This window comes from Oncorhynchus masou, chromosome 24, assembly GCF_036934945.1.
Source record: "Oncorhynchus masou masou isolate Uvic2021 chromosome 24, UVic_Omas_1.1, whole genome shotgun sequence".
Taxonomy (NCBI): Eukaryota; Metazoa; Chordata; class Actinopteri; order Salmoniformes; family Salmonidae; genus Oncorhynchus; species Oncorhynchus masou.
The window spans coordinates 47464203-47486051 of NC_088235.1; the positions used below are offsets into that span (position 1 = coordinate 47464203).

Here is a 21849-nt window from a genome sequence, read left to right on the forward strand (position 1 = left end):
GTTGGATTACAGAAGTAGCTTGAAGTGTTTTGTCAAAGTTTATAGGCAACTTTTTTAATTTAAAAAAATAACGTTGCGTTTAAAAAATGTGTTTTTACTGGATCCGACGGTGTTCATAAATTGACATTTTGGGTACACAAGGACCGATTTAATCGAAAGAAAAGACCCAATTGTGATGTTTATGGGACATATAGGAGTGCCAACAAAGAATCTCGTCAAAGGTAAATGAATGTTTTATATTTTATTTCTGCGTTTTGTGTAGTGCCGGCTGGAGCATTCTTCAACCCGTATGGCATGACGCAGTACTCATAATGACCAGAAGTAGTACTAAATGCGGTTTTTCACTCATTTCCTCCCCGGATACGTACCAGATTATACGCGCTCCTCAGGTCCAGTTTTGTGAAGAAGCGCGCACCGTGAAATGATTCCATTGCCGTAGCGATGAGAGGTAGTCGGTAACTAAACCCCACTGTGATGGAATTTAGACCTCTATAATCAATACACGGATGCAGACCTCCATCCTTCTTCTTCACAAAAAAGAAGCTTGAGGAGACGGGTGATACGGAGGGTTGAATGTACCCCTGTCCCAGCGATTCAGAAACATATGTTTCCATCACAACAGTCTCCTCCTGGGACAATGGATACACGTGACTCCTAGGAAGTGCAGCGTTTTCCAGAAGGTTTATCGCGCAGTCCTCTCGACGATGAGGTGGTAATTGAGTCGCCTTCCTTTTACTGAAGGCGATAGCCAAATCAGTATATTCAGAGGGAATGCGCACGGTGGAAACTTGGTCTGGACTCTCCACCATAGTCACACCAACGGCAACTCCTATACACCTACCTGAATACTCCTCTGACCACCCCTTAAGACCCCCATGTCGCCAGGAAATCACCGGGTTGTGTTGAGCTAACCAGGGAACCCCCAACACCACTGGAAACGCAGGTGAATCTATAAGGAACAGGCTAATCTGCTCCTTATGATCACCCTGCGTTACCATGTCCAGCGGCACCGTAGCCTCCCTAATTACTCCTGACCCTAATGGTCGGCTATCTAAGGAGTGCACGGGGAAAGGTCGATCTAACGACACCAGGGGAATCCCTAGCCTTAACACAAGCCCACGGTCCATAAAATTCCCAGCTGTGCCTGACTCGACTAGTGCCTTATGCTGTAGAGAGGGGGAAAACCCAGGGAAAGAAATCAATCCAAACACATGACCGACAGGAATCTCTGAATGAGTTTGGTGCTTACTCACCTGGGGTGATCGAGCAGTGTTCCGCCTGTCCTCCCGACTCCTAGACGAGTTCCTCCAGCACCGGTCGGACGTGTGCCCTCGTCGACCACAACTGGTGCAGGAGGACACTCCTCCTCCGGTCCCCCTCGAAGCCATACCTCCTAATTCCATAGGGATAGGAACAGGGGGGCTGGGGATTGGAAACGACAGGACCTGATCCGAACGCCCGCGAGCAGCCAGCAGGTTGTCGAGACGGATAGCCAGATTGATAAGTCCATCCAGTGTGAATGTGGTGTCCCGACATGCCAGCTCTCTGCGGACGTCCTCCCTGAGACTACATCTGAAATGATCAATCAAGGCCCTGTCGTTCCATCCTGCTCCTGCTGCCAAAGTCCTAACTTCTAAGGCAAAATCCTGTACGCTCCTCGTCTCCTGACGCAGGTGGAACAGTCGTCATACTCCCGTGGGAGTGTCAGCCGAAGAGCCCCGGGGCCAGATGTGGTCGCAGAAACAGGAGGTGCTGGAGAAGGGGTTGGTAGAGATGAGGTGGGGAGGCCACTCCTCTCCCATCGATCCATTCTCTCCATTATTTGGTCCATAGCAGAACCAAACCGGTGAATCACGCTGGTATGATGGAGGACCCTCTCTTCCATCGAAGGGAGAGGAGACACTGCTGCTCCTGCTGATTCCATGGTGGTGCGGGATCCTGTCACGTCTAATCAAGGTGGGTGGAATCAGGCGCAGAGAGCAGATAGCGATTTTATAAGTTTATTCTCCGGTAAACAAGAAATACGGTCAACCCAATACACACAGGGTGAATAATCCAACACAGGATAAAAGACGAACCGGAGAATAAGAACACAAGATACAACGACAGACATGGATGACAAAAAAAACAATCCCGCACAAAACAAGGGCGGGATAACCTACTATATATACAGACACTAAACTAAACAACACACAGGTGAAACCAATCAGACAAAACCAACAGATACACGAAAAGGGATCGGTAGTGGCTAGTAGTACGGTGACGGCGAACACCGAGCACCGCCCGAACGGGCAGGAGAGCCAACCTCGGCGGAAGTCGTGACACCGTCATTGTAAATAAGAAGGGTCTTCTTAACTGACTTGCCTCGTTAAATTCAGGTTAAAAAAAATACACTGATTGAAGTGGATTTAACAAATTACATCAATAAGGGATCATAGCTTTCACCTGGTCTGTCTATGTCATGGAAAGAGCAGTTTTGTACACTCAATGTATTTTTGTAACCTTTATTTAACTAGGCAAGTCAGTTAATATTTTTTTTTACAATGACAGTCTATCAGGGAACAGTGGGTTAACTGTCTTGTTCAGGGGGAAAACAACAGCTTTTTACCTTGTCAGCTCAGGGATTCCATTCCAGCAAACTTTTGGATAGTGACCCAACTCTCTAACCACTAGGCTACCTCTGCCACTCCAAAATGTGGCTCCCCATGTTCCTGCCTGGTAGTGTGAACATCCTTAGTGAGATGATGAGGGCTCTGTCTTGACACTGAGCCATGGGCAGCAGCTCTCAGCCTGTGCTGAAGGCTTGAGTTGTTAGTTGAAGAACCCCTGAGCACCAAGTGCTAACAGGCCAGATGGAGCTGCTGCAGCCTGGCACTGTCAGAGACAAGAGACAGGTCCCAGATGAGGTGAGAGCTCCCCCCCTCTCTCTCGTGAATATTTCTCACTTTTCCACAGCCTCTCGCTGTCTCCCTCTCTTTCCATATCTCTCCCTATCTCTGCCTAGCTCTCTCTCTCTCACACGCTCTCTTTTTCTCATTGTCCTCATCATAGTGACAAATGCAAGCTTGGGGCTCCCTGGCAAAATAGACTGCTGTAATTAACTCAGTAATGACACTAGTGAGTTGAGTCATTTCACCTGTATAATTAAAGGTGCAATGCAATTGTTTTTATCTCAATGTCAAATCATTTCTGGGTAGCAATTAAGTACCTTACGGTGATTGTTTTAAATTAAAATTGTGAAAAATAAACAAGAATAGCTTTTTAGCAAAGATTATTTTCTGTCTCTCTCACACACCCTTTAAAGCTCCTTTATTAAGATCCCAGTTTCAAAGTCACTAAGATGTCTTCTTCTAGCAATGGTAACCAAAATAATGGGCAACTGCATTTTTATACATGGCCCTAAGCATGGTGAGATGTTTTAATTGCTCAATTAACTCAGGGACCACACCTGTTCAGAAGCACCTGCTTGCAATATACTTTGTATCCCTCATTTACAACAAATTAAAAGTAGCCTACATGAATGACAAAATGTGCTTTTATGGACCATTCCTGCACCAAAGCACACGTTTCAGAAAGCTAAGGCCATTATTGGTTAAAGTAAACAAAACGAAAAATCAAATTTAAATGGTTTAATTAATATGTGTCCTCACATTATCCACATACACATGCTTATTCAATACAAATAATTAGTTCAGATTAAAGTAATTCCATTTCCCTTGTCTTCCCTTATAAAGCATGAGCTAGTGTGGCTATTGATCTGAATCATTGTGGTCCAATAACTCATTACATCTCTTGAGAGAAGAATATGTAATTTCAGTGCAATGAAAAGCAATTTGGAGTGTGCAATTTACACACTCCCCTGATTAGAGTTATTTAAAAGTGTGGCAAAAACACGTTTTGATTCATGCATAGCATTGTGATAGAAGACCATATCTGACTTGCTTTTACAAGCATCACCTTGATACACATCAGAGGGAGGGCGTTGTAAAATATTCTAGTGGCTTCCCACTGGGCACAGATCTCAATTCAACATCTACATGTAGGTTCCACGCAGGGGTGCCACTTTGGTTTTAGAAGTGAGGGGAACATAACCTAGCGAGGGGTCTTTTCTGGGGCATCTAAAGCTCATTTCCTGCATTTTTACACAATCCAATTTGCCATCTCTATTTAGAACATAAAATAAGCAAAAATGCCCACAGTCATCAAGCTAGGTAAGAGATCATTATTAAATATGTTTAAGTGATTAAAAAGACAGAACTAGATCAAAGGTAATTCAACAGTAAATATTGTGTTGCACCTTTAACCAGTAGCCTAACAAATGAACAACTCTTGAAAAAATACTTATAATTTTGATTGTCTTTATTAAGACATCCTCTATATCAAATTTCAGCCAGATCGACCAGCTAGCCTGAGCCGACTGCACACCCAACCCCAACCAGTCTAGTCAATAACTCAACTCTTGGTCCTCCTGGATTGCACAGTCGTGTAACATTTACATTTACATTTAAGTCATTTAGCAGACGCTCTTATCCAGAGCGACTTACAAATTGGTGAATTCACCTTCTGACATCCAGTGGAACAGCCACTTTACAATAGTGCATCTAAATCATTTAAGGGGGGGGGTGAGAAGGATTACTTTATCCTATCCTAGGTATTCCTTGAAGAGGTGGGGTTTCAGGTGTCTCCGGAAGGTGGTGATTGACTCCGCTGTCCTGGCGTCGTGAGGGAGTTTGTTCCACCATTGGGGGGCCAGAGCAGCGAACAGTTTTGACTGGGCTGAGCGGGAACTGTACTTCCTCAGTGGTAGGGAGGCGAGCAGGCCAGAGGTGGATGAACGCAGTGCCCTTGTTTGGTTGTAGGGCCTGATCAGAGCCTGGAGGTACTGCGGTGCCGTTCCCCTCACAGCTCCGTAGGCAAGCACCATGGTCTTGTAGCGGATGCGAGCTTCAACTGGAAGCCAGTGGAGAGAGCGGAGGAGCGGGGTGACGTGAGAGAACTTGGGAAGGTTGAACACCAGACGGGCTGCGGCGTTCTGGATGAGTTGTAGGGGTTTAATGGCACAGGCAGGGAGCCCAGCCAAGAGCGAGTTGCAGTAATCCAGACGGGAGATGACAAGTGCCTGGATTAGGACCTGCGCCGCTTCCTGTGTGAGGCAGGGTCGTACTCTGCGGATGTTGTAGAGCATGAACCTACAGGAACGGGCCACCGCCATGATGTTAGTTGAGAACGACAGGGTGTTGTCCAGGATCACGCCAAGGTTCTTAGCGCTCTGGGAGGAGGACACAATGGAGTTGTCAACCGTGATGGCGAGATCATGGAACGGGCAGTCCTTCCCCGGGAGGAAGAGCAGCTCCGTCTTGCCGAGGTTCAGCTTGAGGTGGTGATCCGTCATCCACACTGATATGTCTGCCAGACATGCAGAGATGCGATTCGCCACCTGGTCATCAGAAGGGGGAAAGGAGAAGATTAATTGTGTGTCGTCTGCATAGCAATGATAGGAGAGACCATGTGAGGTTATGACAGAGCCAAGTGACTTGGTGTATAGCGAGAATAGGAGAGGGCCTAGAACAGAGCCCTGGGGGACAACAGTGGTGAGAGCGCGTGGCGAGGAGACAGATTCTCGCCACGCCACCTGGTAGGAGCGACCTGTCAGGTAGGACGCAATCCAAGCGTGGGCCGCGCCGGAGATGCCCAACTCGGAGAGGGTGGAGAGGAGGATCTGATGGTTCACAGTATCGAAGGCAGCCGATAGGTCTAGAAGGATGAGAGCAGAGGAGAGAGAGTTAGCTTTAGCAGTGCGGAGCGCCTCCGTGATACAGAGAAGAGCAGTCTCAGTTGAATGACTAGTCTTGAAACCTGACTGATTTGGATCAAGAAGGTCATTCTGAGAGAGATAGCGGGAGAGCTGGCCAAGGACGGCACGTTCAAGAGTTTTGGAGAGAAAAGAAAGAAGGGATACTGGTCTGTAGTTGTTGACATCGGAGGGGTCGAGTGTAGTTTTTTTCAGAAGGGGTGCAACTCTCGCTCTCTTGAAGACGGAAGGGACGTAGCCAGCGGTCAGGGATGAGTTGATGAGTGAGGTGAGGTAAGGGAGAAGGTCTCCGGAAATGGTCTGGAGAAGAGAGGAGGGGATAGGGTCAAGCGGGCAGGTTGTTGGGTGGCCGGCCGTCACAAGAAGCGAGATTTCATCTGGAGAGAGAGGGGAGAAAGAGGTCAGAGCACAGGGTAGGGCAGTGTGAGCAGAACCAGCGGTGTCGTTTGACTTAGCAAACGAGGATCGGATGTCGTCGACCTTCTTTTCAAAATGGTTGACGAAGTCATCTGCAGAGAGGGAGGAGGGGGGAGGGGGAGGAGGATTCAGGAGGGAGGAGAAGGTGGCAAAGAGCTTCCTAGGGTTAGAGGCAGATGCTTGGAATTTAGAGTGGTAGAAAGTGGCTTTAGCAGCAGAGACAGAGGAGGAAAATGTAGAGAGGAGGGAGTGAAAGGATGCCAGGTCCGCAGGGAGGCGAGTTTTCCTCCATTTCCGCTCGGCTGCCCGGAGCACTGTTCTGTGAGCTCGCAATGAGTCGTCGAGCCACGGAGCGGGAGGGGAGGACCGAGCCGGCCTGGAGGATAGGGGACATAGAGAGTCAAAGGATGCAGAAAGGGAAGAGAGGAGGGTTGAGGAGGCAGAATCAGGAGATAGGTTGGAGAAGGTATGAGCAGAGGGAAGAGATGATAGGATGGAAGAGGAGAGAGTAGCGGGGGAGAGAGAGCGAAGGTTGGGACGGCGCGATACCATCCGAGTAGGGGCAGTGTGGGAAGTGTTGGATGAGAGCGAGAGGGAAAAGGATACAAGGCAGTGGTCGAAGACTTGGAGGGAGTTGCAATGAGGTTAGTGGAAGAACAGCATCTAGTAAAGATGAGGTCGAGCGTATTGCCTGCCTTGTGAGTAGGGGGGAAGGTGAGAGGGTGAGGTCAAAAGAGGAGAGGAGTGGAAAGAAGGAGGCAGAGAGGAATGAGTCAAAGGTAGACGTGGGGAGGTTAAAGTCGCCCAGGACTGTGAGAGGTGAGCCGTCCTCAGGAAAGGAGCTTACCAAGGCATCAAGCTCATTGATGAACTCTCCGAGGGAACCTGGAGGGCGATAAATGATAAGGATGTTAAGCTTGAAAGGGCTGGTAACTGTGACAGCATGGAATTCAAAGGAGGCGATAGACAGATGGGTAAGGGGAGAAAGAGAGAATGACCACTTGGGAGAGATGAGGATCCCGGTGCCACCACCCCGCTGACCAGAAGCTCTCGGGGTGTGCGAGAACACATGGGCGGACGAAGAGAGAGCAGTGGGAGTAGCAGTGTTATCTGTGGTGATCCATGTTTCCGTCAGTGCCAAGAAGTCGAGGGACTGGAGGGAGGCATAGGCTGAGATGAACTCTGCCTTGTTGGCCGCAGATCGGCAGTTCCAGAGGCTACCGGAGACCTGGAACTCCACGTGGGTCGTGCGCGCTGGGACCACCAGATTAGGGTGGCCGCGGCCACTCGGTGTGGAGCGTTTGTATGGTCTGTGCAGAGAGGAGAGAACAGGGATAGATAGACACATAGTTGACAGGCTACAGAAGAGGCTACGCTAATGCAAAGGAGATTGGAATGACAAGTGGACTACACGTCTCGAATGTTCAGAAAGTTAAGCTTATGTAGCAAGGCACTGCATTGCAGTGCTAGCTGTGCCACCAGAGATTCTGGATTCAAACCCAGGCTCTGCAGCAGCTGGCCGTGACTGGGAGGCCCATGGGAGGCCCAATTGTCCCAGCGTCGTTAGCGATGGTTTGGCCGGCAGGGATATCCTTGTCTCATCGTGCACCAGCGACTCCTGTGGCAGGCTGTGTGCAGTGCACGCTGGCCAGGTCACAAGGTGTACGGTGTTTCCTCTGACACATTGATGCGGCTGGCTTCCGGGTTGGATGTGCGTTGTGTCAAGAAGCAGTGGCTCTTGAACTTCACCTATCCTGAGTCTGTACAGGAGTTGCAGTGATGAGACAAGACAGTAACTCCTACAAATAACTCAACACAATCTTTTATTTTTGGGGTTGGAAAGGGTTGGAAACAAAAATAACACAAAAAAACATAATCCTCACACAGAAATAGCAAATCCTCCATATAATTAATCTTATAGGCTTAATAGTACTCTAGAGTTCTTTTTACTTGCAAATCAAATCAAAGTTTATTTGTCACTGTCACGGCTGGCTGAAGGACAGGACCAAGGTGCAGCATGGTAAGCGTACATTTTAACTTTATTTATAAATGACGCCAACAAAACGAAGAACAAAAAAACAACTGTGAAGCTTTGGGCTATGTGCCCTGAACAACTACAAAGTTAACTTCCCACAAAACAGGTGGGTGAAACGGGTACCTAAGTATGGTTCTCAATCAGAGACAATGATAGACAGCTGTCCCTGATTGAGAACCATACCAGGCCAAGACATAGAAATACAAAACATAGAAAAAAGGACATAGAATGCCCACCCTAGTCACACCCTGGTCTAACCAAAATAGAGAATAAAAAGCCTCTCTATGGCCAGGGCGTGACAGTCACGTGTGCCAAATACAACAGGTGTAGGTAGACCTTACAGTGAAATGCTTACTTACAGGCTCTAACCAATAGTGCGGAAAAAAGGTATGTGTGTGTGTGTAGGTAAGTAAAGAAAAAGAAGAACAGTAAAAAGACATTTGAAAATAACAGTAGCAAGGCTATATACAGACACCGGTTAGTCAGGCTTATTGAGGTGGTATGTACATGTAGGTATGGTAAAAGTGACTATGCATATATGATGAACAGAGAGTAGCAGTAGCATAAAAAGAAGGGTTGGCAAGTGATGGGACACAATGCAGATAGCCCGGTTAGCCAATGTGCTGGTTGGTCGTGCCAATTGAGGTAGTATGTACATGAATGCATAGATAAAGTGACTATGCATATATGATAAACAGAGAGTAGAGGCAGCGTAAAAGAGGGGTGGTGGGGTACACAATGCAAATAGTCCGGGTAACCATTTGGTTACCTATTCAGGAGTCTTATGGCTTGGGGGTAAAAACTGTTGAGAAGCCTTTTTGTCCTAGACTTGGCACTCCGGTACCGCTTGCCATGCGGTAGAGAGAACAGTCTATGACTGAGGTTGCTGGGGTCTTTGACAATTTTAGGGCCTTCCTCTGACACCTCTTGGTTTAGAGTACCTGGATGGCAGGCAGCTTTGCCCCAGTGATGTACTGGGCCGTACGCACTACCCTCTGTCGGCCGAGCAATGATGCAACCGCTCAGGATGCTCTCGATGTTGCAGCTTTTTAGTTTCCTGAGGGGGAATAGGCTTTGTCGTGCCCTCTTCACGACTGTCATGGTGTGTTTGGACCATTGTAGTTTGTTGTTGATGTGGACACCAAGGAACTTGAAGCTCTCAACCTGCTCCACTACAGCCCCGTCGATGAGTATGGGGGCGTGCTCGGTGCTCCTTTTCCTGAAGTCCACAATCATCTCCTTAGTCTTGGTTACATTGAGGGATAGGTTGTTATTCTGGCACCACCCGGCCAGGTCTCTGACCTCCTCCCTATAGGCTGTCTCGTTGTTGTCGGTGATCAGGCCTACCACTGTTGTGTCGTCTGCAAACTTAATGATGGTGTTGGAGTCGTGCCTGGTCATTCAGTTGTGGGCGAACAGGGAGTACAGGAGGGGGCTGAGCACGCACCCCTGGGGTGCTCCAATTTTGAGGATCAGCATGGAAAATGTGTTGCTACCTACTCTCACCACCTGGGGGCAGCCCGTCAGGAAGTCCAGGATCCTGGGACCATGGCGGTTAAGTGAGCTGCGTCACATACGACTATAATAACATTGCAGGACTGTGGTTGGGATTGGGACCAATTCTTGTGGTAGATAGTGGGAGTCAGACAGAAAGCCAGCAGGTGTGGGCAGGGTGCAGTATGAAAAGCTGCAGATGCTGCAGGAGTGTGATGAAGAAATCAATCTGGCGAAAACCTCTACACTACACCATGACAGTGAAGACTGTAACGTTAGAGCTGTTTATTACTGTGTCAGTGTGAAAAGTGGGGAATTAACTAGGGAAACGTACATTACATTGCCAAACTGACAAATACAAACTCACATTGCGCTGACAAAATGTCACAAAATGTCATTGTTTGGCCGATGATTTCATTTTTTGATTCAGGTCTAGTGTGATTGAGGCAAATAAAATTGCTAAAGTTTGCCAACTTTTGGCCAACTCTCTCTCTAACTGTACAATAACTGGCGAAAGCTAACCAAGTTCATGTACTTCTGTTGAAACGGGACTAAACAAAGGCTACAAAACATGTCCATACAAACAACAGTTGTTAGATAGTAGTTATAGCCACCTCATATTGCATTCTGACAGATAGCAAGAGGCTAGAGCTGCCATGGCTGTGGTAGCTACTAGCTACCATAGGTAATTCATTCACCTCAGTTGAGAGGAGATTAAACAATGCCTAACATTACATGTCAGTTAAAATACTAGCTCAGCAATGCAAATAAACACTAATTTCAGCTAAACAGTAGTTATTTTCCCAGCTATATCAGTCATCTAAAGAGTAGCCAGTTTCTGTTCTGCTTTCTTTTACAACTCAGTGAAAGAGCGCAACACATACACAGTGAACTATGCTCAACTCTCCGTGCTGGTTCAGCCAGCCTTCCAGAAGCGTTGCCTTTACATAGCCTGCTAGCTCGCTCTGTGGTGTCCAAAGTGGTCCTAAATCCAGCCATCGGAACACTCCAAACAGCCTACCTAACCACTCTACGGCGTCCGCATGACCCTGAAGCAAACCATTGACGCATTTTGTATCACATTGTAATAAAAAACTGAGGGGGACAAAAATTACATTTCAGAATGTAGGGGGGACACGAACCGCCCCCATCCCCAGTGAAAGTTGCGCACCTAGTTCCACGCCATTTCATTGAAATGACGTGGAAACAACGTTGATTCAACCAATGTGTGCTCAGTGGGTTAGCATCAAACTCTTCTGACTGAGCTGAGGTTATGATATGAAGTATGCTTAAAAGTGCAACTTGTAACTGCTGCCCCTGCACTTGTTTGTAAATTCAGGAGGTGGGTTATTTTTCTAGTTGCCACTGGGGAAGATGTAAACTACAGCTGGAGCCTTCATGGACAGAGGATATATTTTGAGTTATTGACACCTCCTTCTGAGTTTTACTCAGAACCACTGTGTGGCCAGGAAGAGAATATGTTCCTAAGCGTTGTATCTTAAAGAGGCAGGCTTCCTCTGTAGATCCAGGATCCCCAGAAAGTTTTTTCTTCCCTAGGATAGTATTTAATAGCCACTGTCGCCTTTGTGACAACTGGATTATACTGGACTACTAGATATGGTCTACTAGATAATGTTTAGGAGCAGCATAGGTGAAACATGATAAGGTCTAGACCACTTCAGATAGAGACTATTAGCTTGCTGCACGTCACCTCCAAAGATATCCCTCTTTCCATAGACGACTCGATTAATAGAACAGATTTTTAAAAAGGAAAATCGAATCAAAGTAAGTTAGGATGGAGGGTGATATTAAGCACAAAGATAAGAGGTCTACTGATAAGGTGTTAATAGGCAGGAGAGTGGGAGAGAGAATGAGAGATAAGGGCTGAATTTATAATAATTTATCTCTACTTTAATGGTATTTTAACCTCACAATGGGATATAATCATACAGCTTATAATAATGAACTCAAGCAGTGGCATTTGTTGGTGACTTCCTGCAACTATAGAGGGTTGCCACCTCCTGGCAGCCATGTTGAAAGACCAAAGTATCAACTCTTTCGACAACACCTGAACTGTCAGAAAAGCTAAGAGACCTTCTTGCCCATCAAGACCTGAACCCAGACGGCTATCAGTACAGGGTCTGCTCCGATCATTTCATCACTGGTAAGTCTGGTCGATTTCAAGTTTAGTTTAGCTGTTATTCTATCCAGATGTTAACAACAAGACTAAGTTAGTCAACATTAGCTAGCTAGATAGTTTGGAGTCTAGCTATTAGCATGTGTCACGTGAGTTTCAAGTTTTTGGGAAAGCTATTTTGTTCACCATGAAATTGCACCTTTATAACAAAGGATTGCATGCACCTATCATCGCATTACAGACTAATGTAAGCCTAGTATTCCTAATGTGATTAGTAGATTGGATAGTCATAATTTAGGCTATTAATGAGAGCGTAGTGGCATAGGCCTATAGGCTATATCAGAGATGTTTCTTTCCTTTGCATGGGAAAATGTGGCTTATAATAAACATTTCATGCAATTTTATAACACTATGTTACTGGAGACATTAGCAGAGTCGATGGTAGCCTAGGCCTACTTTGCTGACACTGACAACAGATCACTAAAAACAACCTTTTCTTGAATACAACCATGCAATCTAGATATATGAAAAGGGCTCATGGCTAGAAGGGATCCAGCTTTTGTCAAATTAACGTCAACGTTTTTTGCATTTTAGCTAACCCTTTTCCTAACCTTAACCTAATTATCCTAAACTGCTATTTTAATTATCCTAACCTGCTGCTTAAGTTCTTTTAATATGCTACGAAATTGAAATATGACATTAATTTGAGAAAAGTTGGATCCCTTTTAGCCATGAAAAGGGGAGATAAAAATGTTACAATATGACGTCCATATAGTTGTAGGACATTATTGTCCCAAAGAACTCCCGTGGTACTGACCCAATTATAATTTTTGGGAACTTGGTAACACTTTACTTGATATCAAGCATCATAACACGTTATGACACAGTCATAACCATATCATAATATATCATAACAGCTGATATAACTTGTCATAGTCTGTCATAATATGTTCATAACACTGTCATGACCTGTATATTTACACCTGTTGTGACATATATTGTGTTATTTTATGGCTGGTTATGACACCTACATACTGGAAGAGTGTCAAAACCAACATTTATTCAGTGATAAGTAAAGTAAAAAATATTCAGTGATAAGTAAAAATATTAAATGAAAGTAACATCATTTATGCTCAATTACAATGATAATTTAAAATGGTCAAGTTCAGAAAATATTTTTAAACACAAACATACTGTACTATACTGTAGGCTACGGTGTAATGTGATGTTTTGCCTTGTGTAGTAGGTTTTGTGGATTTTGACACTGATGTAGGTGTCATAATCAGCTACAAAATAATGCAACATGTGTCACAACAGGCCTAAATATATGTGTCATGACCATTAAATGACAGTTATGTCAGCTGTTCTTTTTTTATTTTATTTAACTAGGCAAGTCAGTTAAGAACAAATTCTTATTTTCAATGACAACTGAGGAACAGTGGGTTAACTGCCTGTTCAGGGGCAAAATTACAGATTTGTACCTCGTCAGCTCGGGGATTTGAACTTGCAACCTTCCCGTTACTAATCCAACACTCTAACCACTAGGCTACCCTGCCCCATGGTTATGACAATGTTAGAATGTGTTATGATGCTGGATGTCAATTAAAGTGTTACTAAGAACTTTATTCATAATAGAAGTTAAAATGTATGAACTTTATATCATAGGACAAAGGCCTCAATGGGATAGGACAACCTCCTGTGTTGACTATTGGTTGTTCCAGCCCAACAATATATTTAATCTTTGTATAGCACTAAAACACCTGAATGAATTAAACACAACCAAACAATTACAGTGCCCTGATGGTATAGGTGATGTGAAGAAGTGATATTCTAACATCAGGGGTGCTTTTCATTTTGTTTATGTACTGTAGGTTCACCAGCTGAACTCTATGAAGACGCCCATGTCGACTGGATTGCCATTGTAAAGATGAACAATGCTGCAGCACCATCCGTTTTTACTTCTACTACTTTGTCCCTTTCCAGATACAGTATGAAAGAGACATCCCTCAGTTATACAAGATGGTTGTCATTATGCTGTGCTTTGGTCAATCTGATTCTGTTGTGCCATTGAAGTAGAGAGTACCTTCATCTTGTCACCATGGCAAAAGTGCCCCCTTCAACCATATGAATATATAAAATGTAATTTGGAACAACATGTAAAATACTATTTATGATATTGTAAACATACTGTACTTTCATAGTAGGCTATATTGTTATATGAAATGAAAAGTATTTTTGTGTGTCATCTCTGCTTTGCCTTACCTATTTTCAGGTCTCTCAGAGATGTTTGATCAGGTTCTAGTCCGGGCTCTGGCTTGGCCAGTCAAGTACATTCAGAGACTACTCCTGGAGCCACTCCTGCATTGTCTTATCTGTGTGCTTAGGGTCATTGTCCTGTTTGAAGGTGAACCTTCGCACCAGTCTGAGGTTCTGAGTGCTCTGGAGCAGGTTTTTGTCAAAGGATCTCTCCGTACTTTGCTCCATTCATCTTCCCTCAATCCTGAATAGTCTGCCAGTCCCTGCCGCTGAAACACATCCCCACAGCATGATGCTTCCACTTTAGGGATGGTGCCAGGTTTCCTCCAGACGGGATGCTTCACATTCAGGCCAAAGAGTTCAATCTTGGTTTCATCAGATAAGAGAATCTTGTTTCTCCAGGACAGTGTCCTTTAGGTGCCTTTTGGCAAACTCCAAGCTGGCTGTTATGTGCCTTTTACTGAGGATTGGCTTCCATCTGGCCACTGTACCACAGGCCTGATTGGTGGAGTGCTGCAGAGATGCTTCTGGAAGGTTCTCCCATCTCCCGAGCTCTTTCAGAGTGACCATCGGGTTCTTGGTCACCTCCCTGACCAAGGCCCTTCTCCCCTGATTGCTCAGTTTGGCTGGGCTGCCAGCTCTTGGAAGAGTCTTGGTGGTTCCAACCTTGTTCCATTTAATAATGTTAGAGGCCACTGTGTTCTTGGGGACCATCAATGCTGCATAAATATTTTGGTTCCCTTCCGCAGATCTGGGCCTAGACACAATCCTGTCTCGGAGCTCTACGGACAATTCCTTCGACCTCATGGCTTGGTTTTTGCTCTGTCATATACTGTCAACTGTCCAATCAATTGAATTTACCACAGTTGCACTCCAATCAAGATGTAGAAACATCTCAAGGATGATCAATGGAAACATGAAGCATCTGAGCTCAATTTTGAGTGTAAATAGCAAAGGGTCTGAATACTTATGTAAATAAAGTATTTCAGATTTTTATTTTGTACATATTTTAAAATCCTGTCTTCGCTTTGACATTATTGGGTATTGTGTGTAGATTTATGAGGAAAACAATTTATTTAATTAATTTTAGAATAAGGCTATAACGTAACAATATCTGGAAAAGGGGAAGGGGTCTGAATGCTTTTTGAATGCACTGCACATTGTCTAATGGTAGAATTTTTTAAACGAGAACATATAGCTGAACAATATGTAAATTAAGCTATTCTCTGCTTCAGATGCACAATGTCAAGGGTTGCATTGCAAATGCCCAAAAGGCTAATGCCATCATACTGTAGGCCACCGGTTCCCAACTCTGGTCCTCGGGTACAAATAACAGTACGCAATTTTATTGTAACCCCGGACAAGCACAACTGATTAAGTTTGTCAACCAATCATCAGGCCCTCAATGAGTTGAATCAGGTATTTTTGTCCGGGGCTACAACACAAATGTGTGCTGTTGGACTACTCGAGGACTGGAGTTTTGAACCATTGCTGTAGGCCTATGGCTGCAATGGCGTTGCATTCCATTATCAGCAGCAAAATTGGTTCACATGGCTGATATCCTAAAAAAGAGTGACAATCAAATTAAACTAATTGGAGCGCTTATGACTGAACAAAAAGCACATGTTCATTTGAGAATACAACACAGAAACACATAAAAATTTGAGACAGATTCCCTTCCCCTAATTATTGCACGATTGTGATCTGTGATTAATCAATATCGACACTAATTCAGCTTGAATAATACATTTAAGTTAACAATGAAAATAAGTTTAAACACATAGTAACTTCAAAGAATCAACACTATTTCATATAATTTCAAGGTGTACAAGTAAGCTAACTCATATGTAAAGGTTAGAAGTCTTAGTAACAAGTAGGCTATTATTACTGAAGCATAGTTTTAGGTGAACAAAAAAAGTAAATACCAGAGGTGACCAACATCACTGCACTGATCCCTGATCTACTGGGTGAGCAGAATTCTATTCCAGTCCAGCAGTAGCACATGTGGTTAACAACTAATTATGTTTTATAAATGGAATAGGGTGTGTTAGTGCTGGGCTGGAACAGAAGCCTGCACAACCAGTAGGGTTGTGTTGTAATAGGTTTATACATTGTGTGTGACTTTTTAAATAAAAAAAATATATATATATTTTACCCCTTTTTCATGGTATCCAATTGTTTTTGTAGCTATTATCTTGTCTCATCGCTACAACTCCCGTACGGGCTCGGGAGAGACGAAGGTTATGAGTCCTCCGATACACAACCCAACCAAGCCGCACTGCATCCAACCTGGAAGCCAGCCGCACCAATGTGTTGGAGGAAACACAGTGCACCTGGCAACCTTGGTTAGCGCGCACGGCGCCCAGCCCATCACAGGAGTCGCTGGTGCGTGATGAGACAAGGATATCCCTACCGGCCAAGCCCTCCCTAACCTGGACGATGCTAGGCCAATTGTGCATCGCCCCACGGACCTCCCGGTCGCGGCCAGTTACGACAGAGCCTGGGCGCAAACCCAGGGTCTCTGATGGCACAGCTGGCCCTTAACCACTGTGCCACCCGGGAGGGCCCCCTTGTGTGTGACTTTTAAACTGCATTTTTGTTTACAAACTTTGCTAACATAGGTACACATATAATACATGGTACACAAGGTTGTGTGTAGGTTGGACACAAGGTTGTGCCCTCTTGGGACATTCATTAGGACCTTTTTATCTGCATTCAAGGTTTCAATGCTCTGTATCTGAGGACAAAAAATATCACAAAGAAACAGGCTGCATTATACTAAAATTAGACAGCACTAAATATTGTATTTCTCTGTCCTCATAGTTTTTCTCGCTAGGGGCTGGAACTGTCCTCCCACAAAGGTAACTACCCTATCCAGAGGAGCCTACTCTCCCTTCTCGGACAGCTGGAACTGCTAGCTAATCCTTTCACCCTCTTCCATGGCTGTTAGCTAGATAGATAATAATACATTGTTTTTGATCATTTTCAAAATATGTTTACTTACTTGAATAGGTTTAACCTATGTTTACTTACTTGAATATTTCCAGTGGAAGCAGAACACAGCCAGCCATGTGGACAATTTTTTTATTTATCCAGGTAAGTTGACTGAAAACAGGGTCTCATTTACAGCAACAACCTGGGGAATAGTTACAGGGGAGAGGAGGGGGATGAATGAGCCAACTGAAAACTGGGGATTATTAGGTGAGCATGATGGTTTGAGGGTGAGATTGGGAATTTAGCCAGGACACTGGGATTAACACCCCTACTCTTACAATAAGTGCCATGGGATCTTTAATGACCTCAGAGAGTCAGCACACCCGTTTAACATCCCATCTGAAAGACAGAACCCTACACAGGGCAGGGTGATATTTTTTTTAGACCAGAGGAAATAGTGCCCCCTACTGGCCCACCAACACCACTTCCAGCAGCATCTGTTCTCCCATCCAGGACCAACCCTGCTTAGCTTCAGAAGCAAGCCAGCAGTGGTATGCAGGGCGGTATTCTGCTGGTATGCTGACTTCCACTAGACAGTAGTCTCTGGTATTCTAACATAGCGCCAGGTGCGGTTGCTCGGTGATGCAACTGCAAGCCGTCTACAGAACGTTAAATGTCTCCTCTCACTGTTGGAAAGGCAAACGTCTCTGATAGGAATGTAGAATTTTTCATCTTGGTGTGCCACTTTTTCTTCCTCACTGCTAGGTGTGGGACCTTCGGCTTTCATGCTGGGGTCATTGTCCTCACTCTTGTCATCCCTGTGTAGGTGTCAAGCTTCCCCGTTGAGCATGATGGCTCGTCCGCTCTTGAGAAAATGACTCTGAGAGAGCTTCTTCGGCACCAACTGTTCCAATAGGTCTCCTAACCTGAGAGCGCAGGGGGAATGAACACTAGTCTTGTGGCAAACAGTTATTGCTACCCTTGCATTGGGTCAAGCCCACTTGGTCATGCAGTATAAGGTTTTGTGAAGTGAAGCGGCTAAGAGGACAGAGTCAAGACAATATAGTGTATATCCATTGCTCACTTTGCACAAAATGAAATGTTATGCTCAAAAATTGGCCTGCAATCATTGAAAAGTTGTGTCAACGTTGTAGAAATGTATTGTGGTGCCTTGTTTTTATATAGACCTTCACGCTTGACTCGGAGCAGTTGCTGCACATCCGACTGCAGACAAAATGTCCAGACGGTAACATGAGTGGAAATGGTTTAGATCCATAATCTATTTTGTGTTGCTTGGCACTGAGATTTTTAACATCTGATGTTAAATCATGGGGCACAATGAATGTCTACTGTCTTTTAAAGGCACACAAACCCAGAATAGCACTTAAACAATAAATAAAGAGGAAGTATTATTGACCAAAATACCCAGCATAAAGTATAAGAGTAGCCAGAAAGTGATTTGCTGCTCGCTCTCTCTTGCACGCATACACATTCTCCCTCTCTCTATCTTTCTCACACACTCATACACTAGGCGGTCTCTCCTCCAGATGCTTCAGTATTGGAAATATGGCATGTATACTTGGGGGCTATAGTGTAAGCATTACTAAGGCGGGTTTGATTGAAACCGACAGCTAGGAGCAGATTTTCCTAACTTGTATCTGTTACTATGTGTAGCTACCTCTGTGTAACAAGATTATCTCCTTTAGTCAGTGTTCAAAGCTAACACCTCTCAGCCCCCTGGGATTATACCACCTCAGCCTAATTAAAGGCCCACTGTCTAGAGCAGCACAAAGCGCTCAGATGTTCTTTTCACCAGATCAAACTTAAGGCACTAAACTGACATTTCCCAGTGTCCACCATTTCGTAATGAAAATTGAATACAAGTATTCTACCAATCCAATGAATGTTCTTTAGTGCTTTAATAGGCTAAATCATAATTGTAGGCTATGCTATGATAAAACGTAATATTGTCATACCATTTTGAAGTCATGAAAAGATCTGAACAACAAGAAATTATACACTGTAATACAATACTGTATGATAGTATAGTAGAATGGAGTATATTGTTTCATACTACACAGAATTGTTTTCCATATGTCAACATCTGAACTTTTCCATTTCAGTGTGACTTGCGGTGCTCCTTGAGTCTGTTGATGCCCTGCATATGTTGTGATGTGTGTGTTCTCCACATCTTCGGCTAAACCTGACAGCTTGAGGCCTTGTATTTATATTTATTTCCTGTCTACTGAGCTTTGTGCATCAGGCTCCATTGGTTAGTGATATCTACAACTCGTTCTACAAACCCCCTCCCCTATTTGTTCCTGCTAATAAATGACTGTGACACTAATTAAAACCAGAGCTGCTCTCAATACCTTCTGCCTCCTTCAGAGAAACATTCACATTTCCATTTACTTGTCCCAGAGCCTAATGAATATTCTGGTGCAGGTTTTCAGGCGAGAAACGCAGTGGCAGGAAACTGTGCCAAGTGGGAGTGGGAGAGAGTATGGCAACTTGACAGAGATACAGGCAGGAGACGGGCCTGCCATGAGAATAGTGGGACCGAAAATGTAATTATGGCCAAGGAAAAATGCATTTACATAATCCACAAAAATATATGCACATACATTTCCCATTATACAAATAAATACAATGACCATACACAAATATACATTCAAAGGATACCGATTCTTATATCATTCTTATGCATTCACCAAAGAAAACATTTACATTGTTTGGTCTTGGGTCCAAAACAGACAGACATTAGAAAAGATAGAGAGAAATAATAATTACATAGATACACCTGCTTGCCAAGCAACCTGCTGGGCCCATTTGAAACACCATGCTGTTTTATTGTGTTGCACCTCTGTCAAGGAATCTGAGTGGACACAATTTTCTGAATGATAACATGTTAAATCTGTCGAAGTCGTGTGCACCGTGGTGTGTGCGTGCATGCGTGTGCACATGCATGTGAATTAAGCTCTAATCTCTCTGTCTCTCTCCTCTTTACCACCCCCTGTTTTTTTAGGCTGTTTAATCACAGTGTCTTGCTCCCTCTCGCTTGCACAATTGGTCGTAATGGCTGTCAGGGGAACTGCTGAATGACCAAGTGATTCCAGAGAATGAAAAATACATTTTTGTTACAAGTCACCGGTTTGCAAGTTTCATATTATGTTCTCTGATCCTGGTAGGACTGTACTTTCTGATTGGGGATAGTCTCCATCAGTATTAGGCTTCAGAAAATGAACCTACTCCTTTTGGCTTCTGGACATTGGGAAATGTCTAATGCTGAACAAATGTGACTCATATAATATATGATATGTGATCGGGCCACAACCCTGACTTAATTTGCGTAACTTTATAGAAATGTTCATGAATCGTGCTTTACTCAGTCTTGGTGTGGGCACATTTTCCAGCAAAGCTCATATTTATCAATGCATAGGTTTAATGCATGACTATGTGTGAAATAGCATGTCTGCCTAATGACTGAAAATGAAGCTTTAGCACCCCAAAAAATTGAGACAAAAGAAGCTGAGTTTAAACAAGCTCTGAGCCTTTAGAGGATTGCTCGAGCTTGGATATGTCAAACCTAGACCTGGTGTAAGCCCCTTAGCGTATATGCAGTTTTTATGCTCTGTGTGGAAAGGTCATGCATTATATGCAATCTGTGTGTGCTTCAGAGGTTGGTCCTGAGAACATGTTTCTATAGTAAGTTACTGCCTGACACTGGGATTAGGGCTGAAAGCTTCTGAGAAGTGGAAGGGGCAAGAGGGAAAGAGTGAGCAAATAGAAAAGGAAGATGGATTCAATGCATTTTTTTAATGCTCCTGGCCATCTGACACATATATAATAGAGTTGAGCTTGAACGATACATGAAACAGCATATTCACTTGTCAGCAATCTACTATAACCTTTAACCAAATTTCTCAAACCCTGCTTCACCCCAAGTTCACAACGTGTTGACTGACATGTATTTTTATTTACAGGTGTAAAGAAGGCTACCAAGGTATACGCTGCGACCAGTTCCTGCCGAAGACCGACTCCATCTTATCTGATCCGAGTAAGAACCTTTCCTTAATCATCTAATGAGAACTAAACACAAACTCCGGAAATAGTCATTGCACCTATTTGTTTTCATGGTTTCAGGTCGACATTGATATTAGATACGATAAACATGAACATTAAAGGGCATTGTCTCTTCACAAGTATCAAAAGTGCATAGGCTGTAAAGAGGGAAGGTTCAAATCAGTAATCTTTCTCAGTTTGATTACCGTGTTGTAATAGAAACACTTACTATCTCAATGTCAGTTTCTGAAGAAATCAATCTGTCGCTAACTGTGGATGGTCTCTCTATTTATCACACTTAAACTCCCAGCCTGGTTTTATAGACTAGACTTAACAATGTAAAATGTACATTGTGTTATGTTTGGTATGGTTACATAAGACAGATTGTTACATAAGGCAAAATTGGAAGTAGGGTGGTTGGTTGGGGGGATGGGGAGCATATAATGCAAATGTCTAGCATACCAAAGGATGCAGATTTGAATCTTATCATAGACAATTTGAGCATTTTAGCAAAATATCAACTTTTCTACTACTTGCTACTTTTAGCTACTTTGCAACTACTTTGCAGGTTAGCTAACTCTTCCCCTAACCCTAACCATTGTAGCTAACCCTAACCCTAACCTTAATCCTTTAAACTAACTCCAAAACATAACCCTAACCCATAACCCATAACCCTAAAACCTCGCTAATGTTAGCCAGCTA

General features: G+C 44.1%; 1 protein-coding gene across 2 annotated transcripts in view; it reads left to right on the top strand.

The window, feature by feature from the left end:
• Positions 1–21849, top strand: part of LOC135511616 (pro-neuregulin-3, membrane-bound isoform-like) — a 528889-nt gene that overhangs the window by 387178 nt on the left and 119862 nt on the right. For both annotated transcript variants that reach the window (XM_064933101.1, XM_064933102.1), the window contains exon 3: positions 21069–21142. In XM_064933101.1, coding sequence (XP_064789173.1) covers positions 21069–21142 — 74 coding nt within the window. The remainder of the gene's footprint in view (positions 1–21068; positions 21143–21849) is intronic.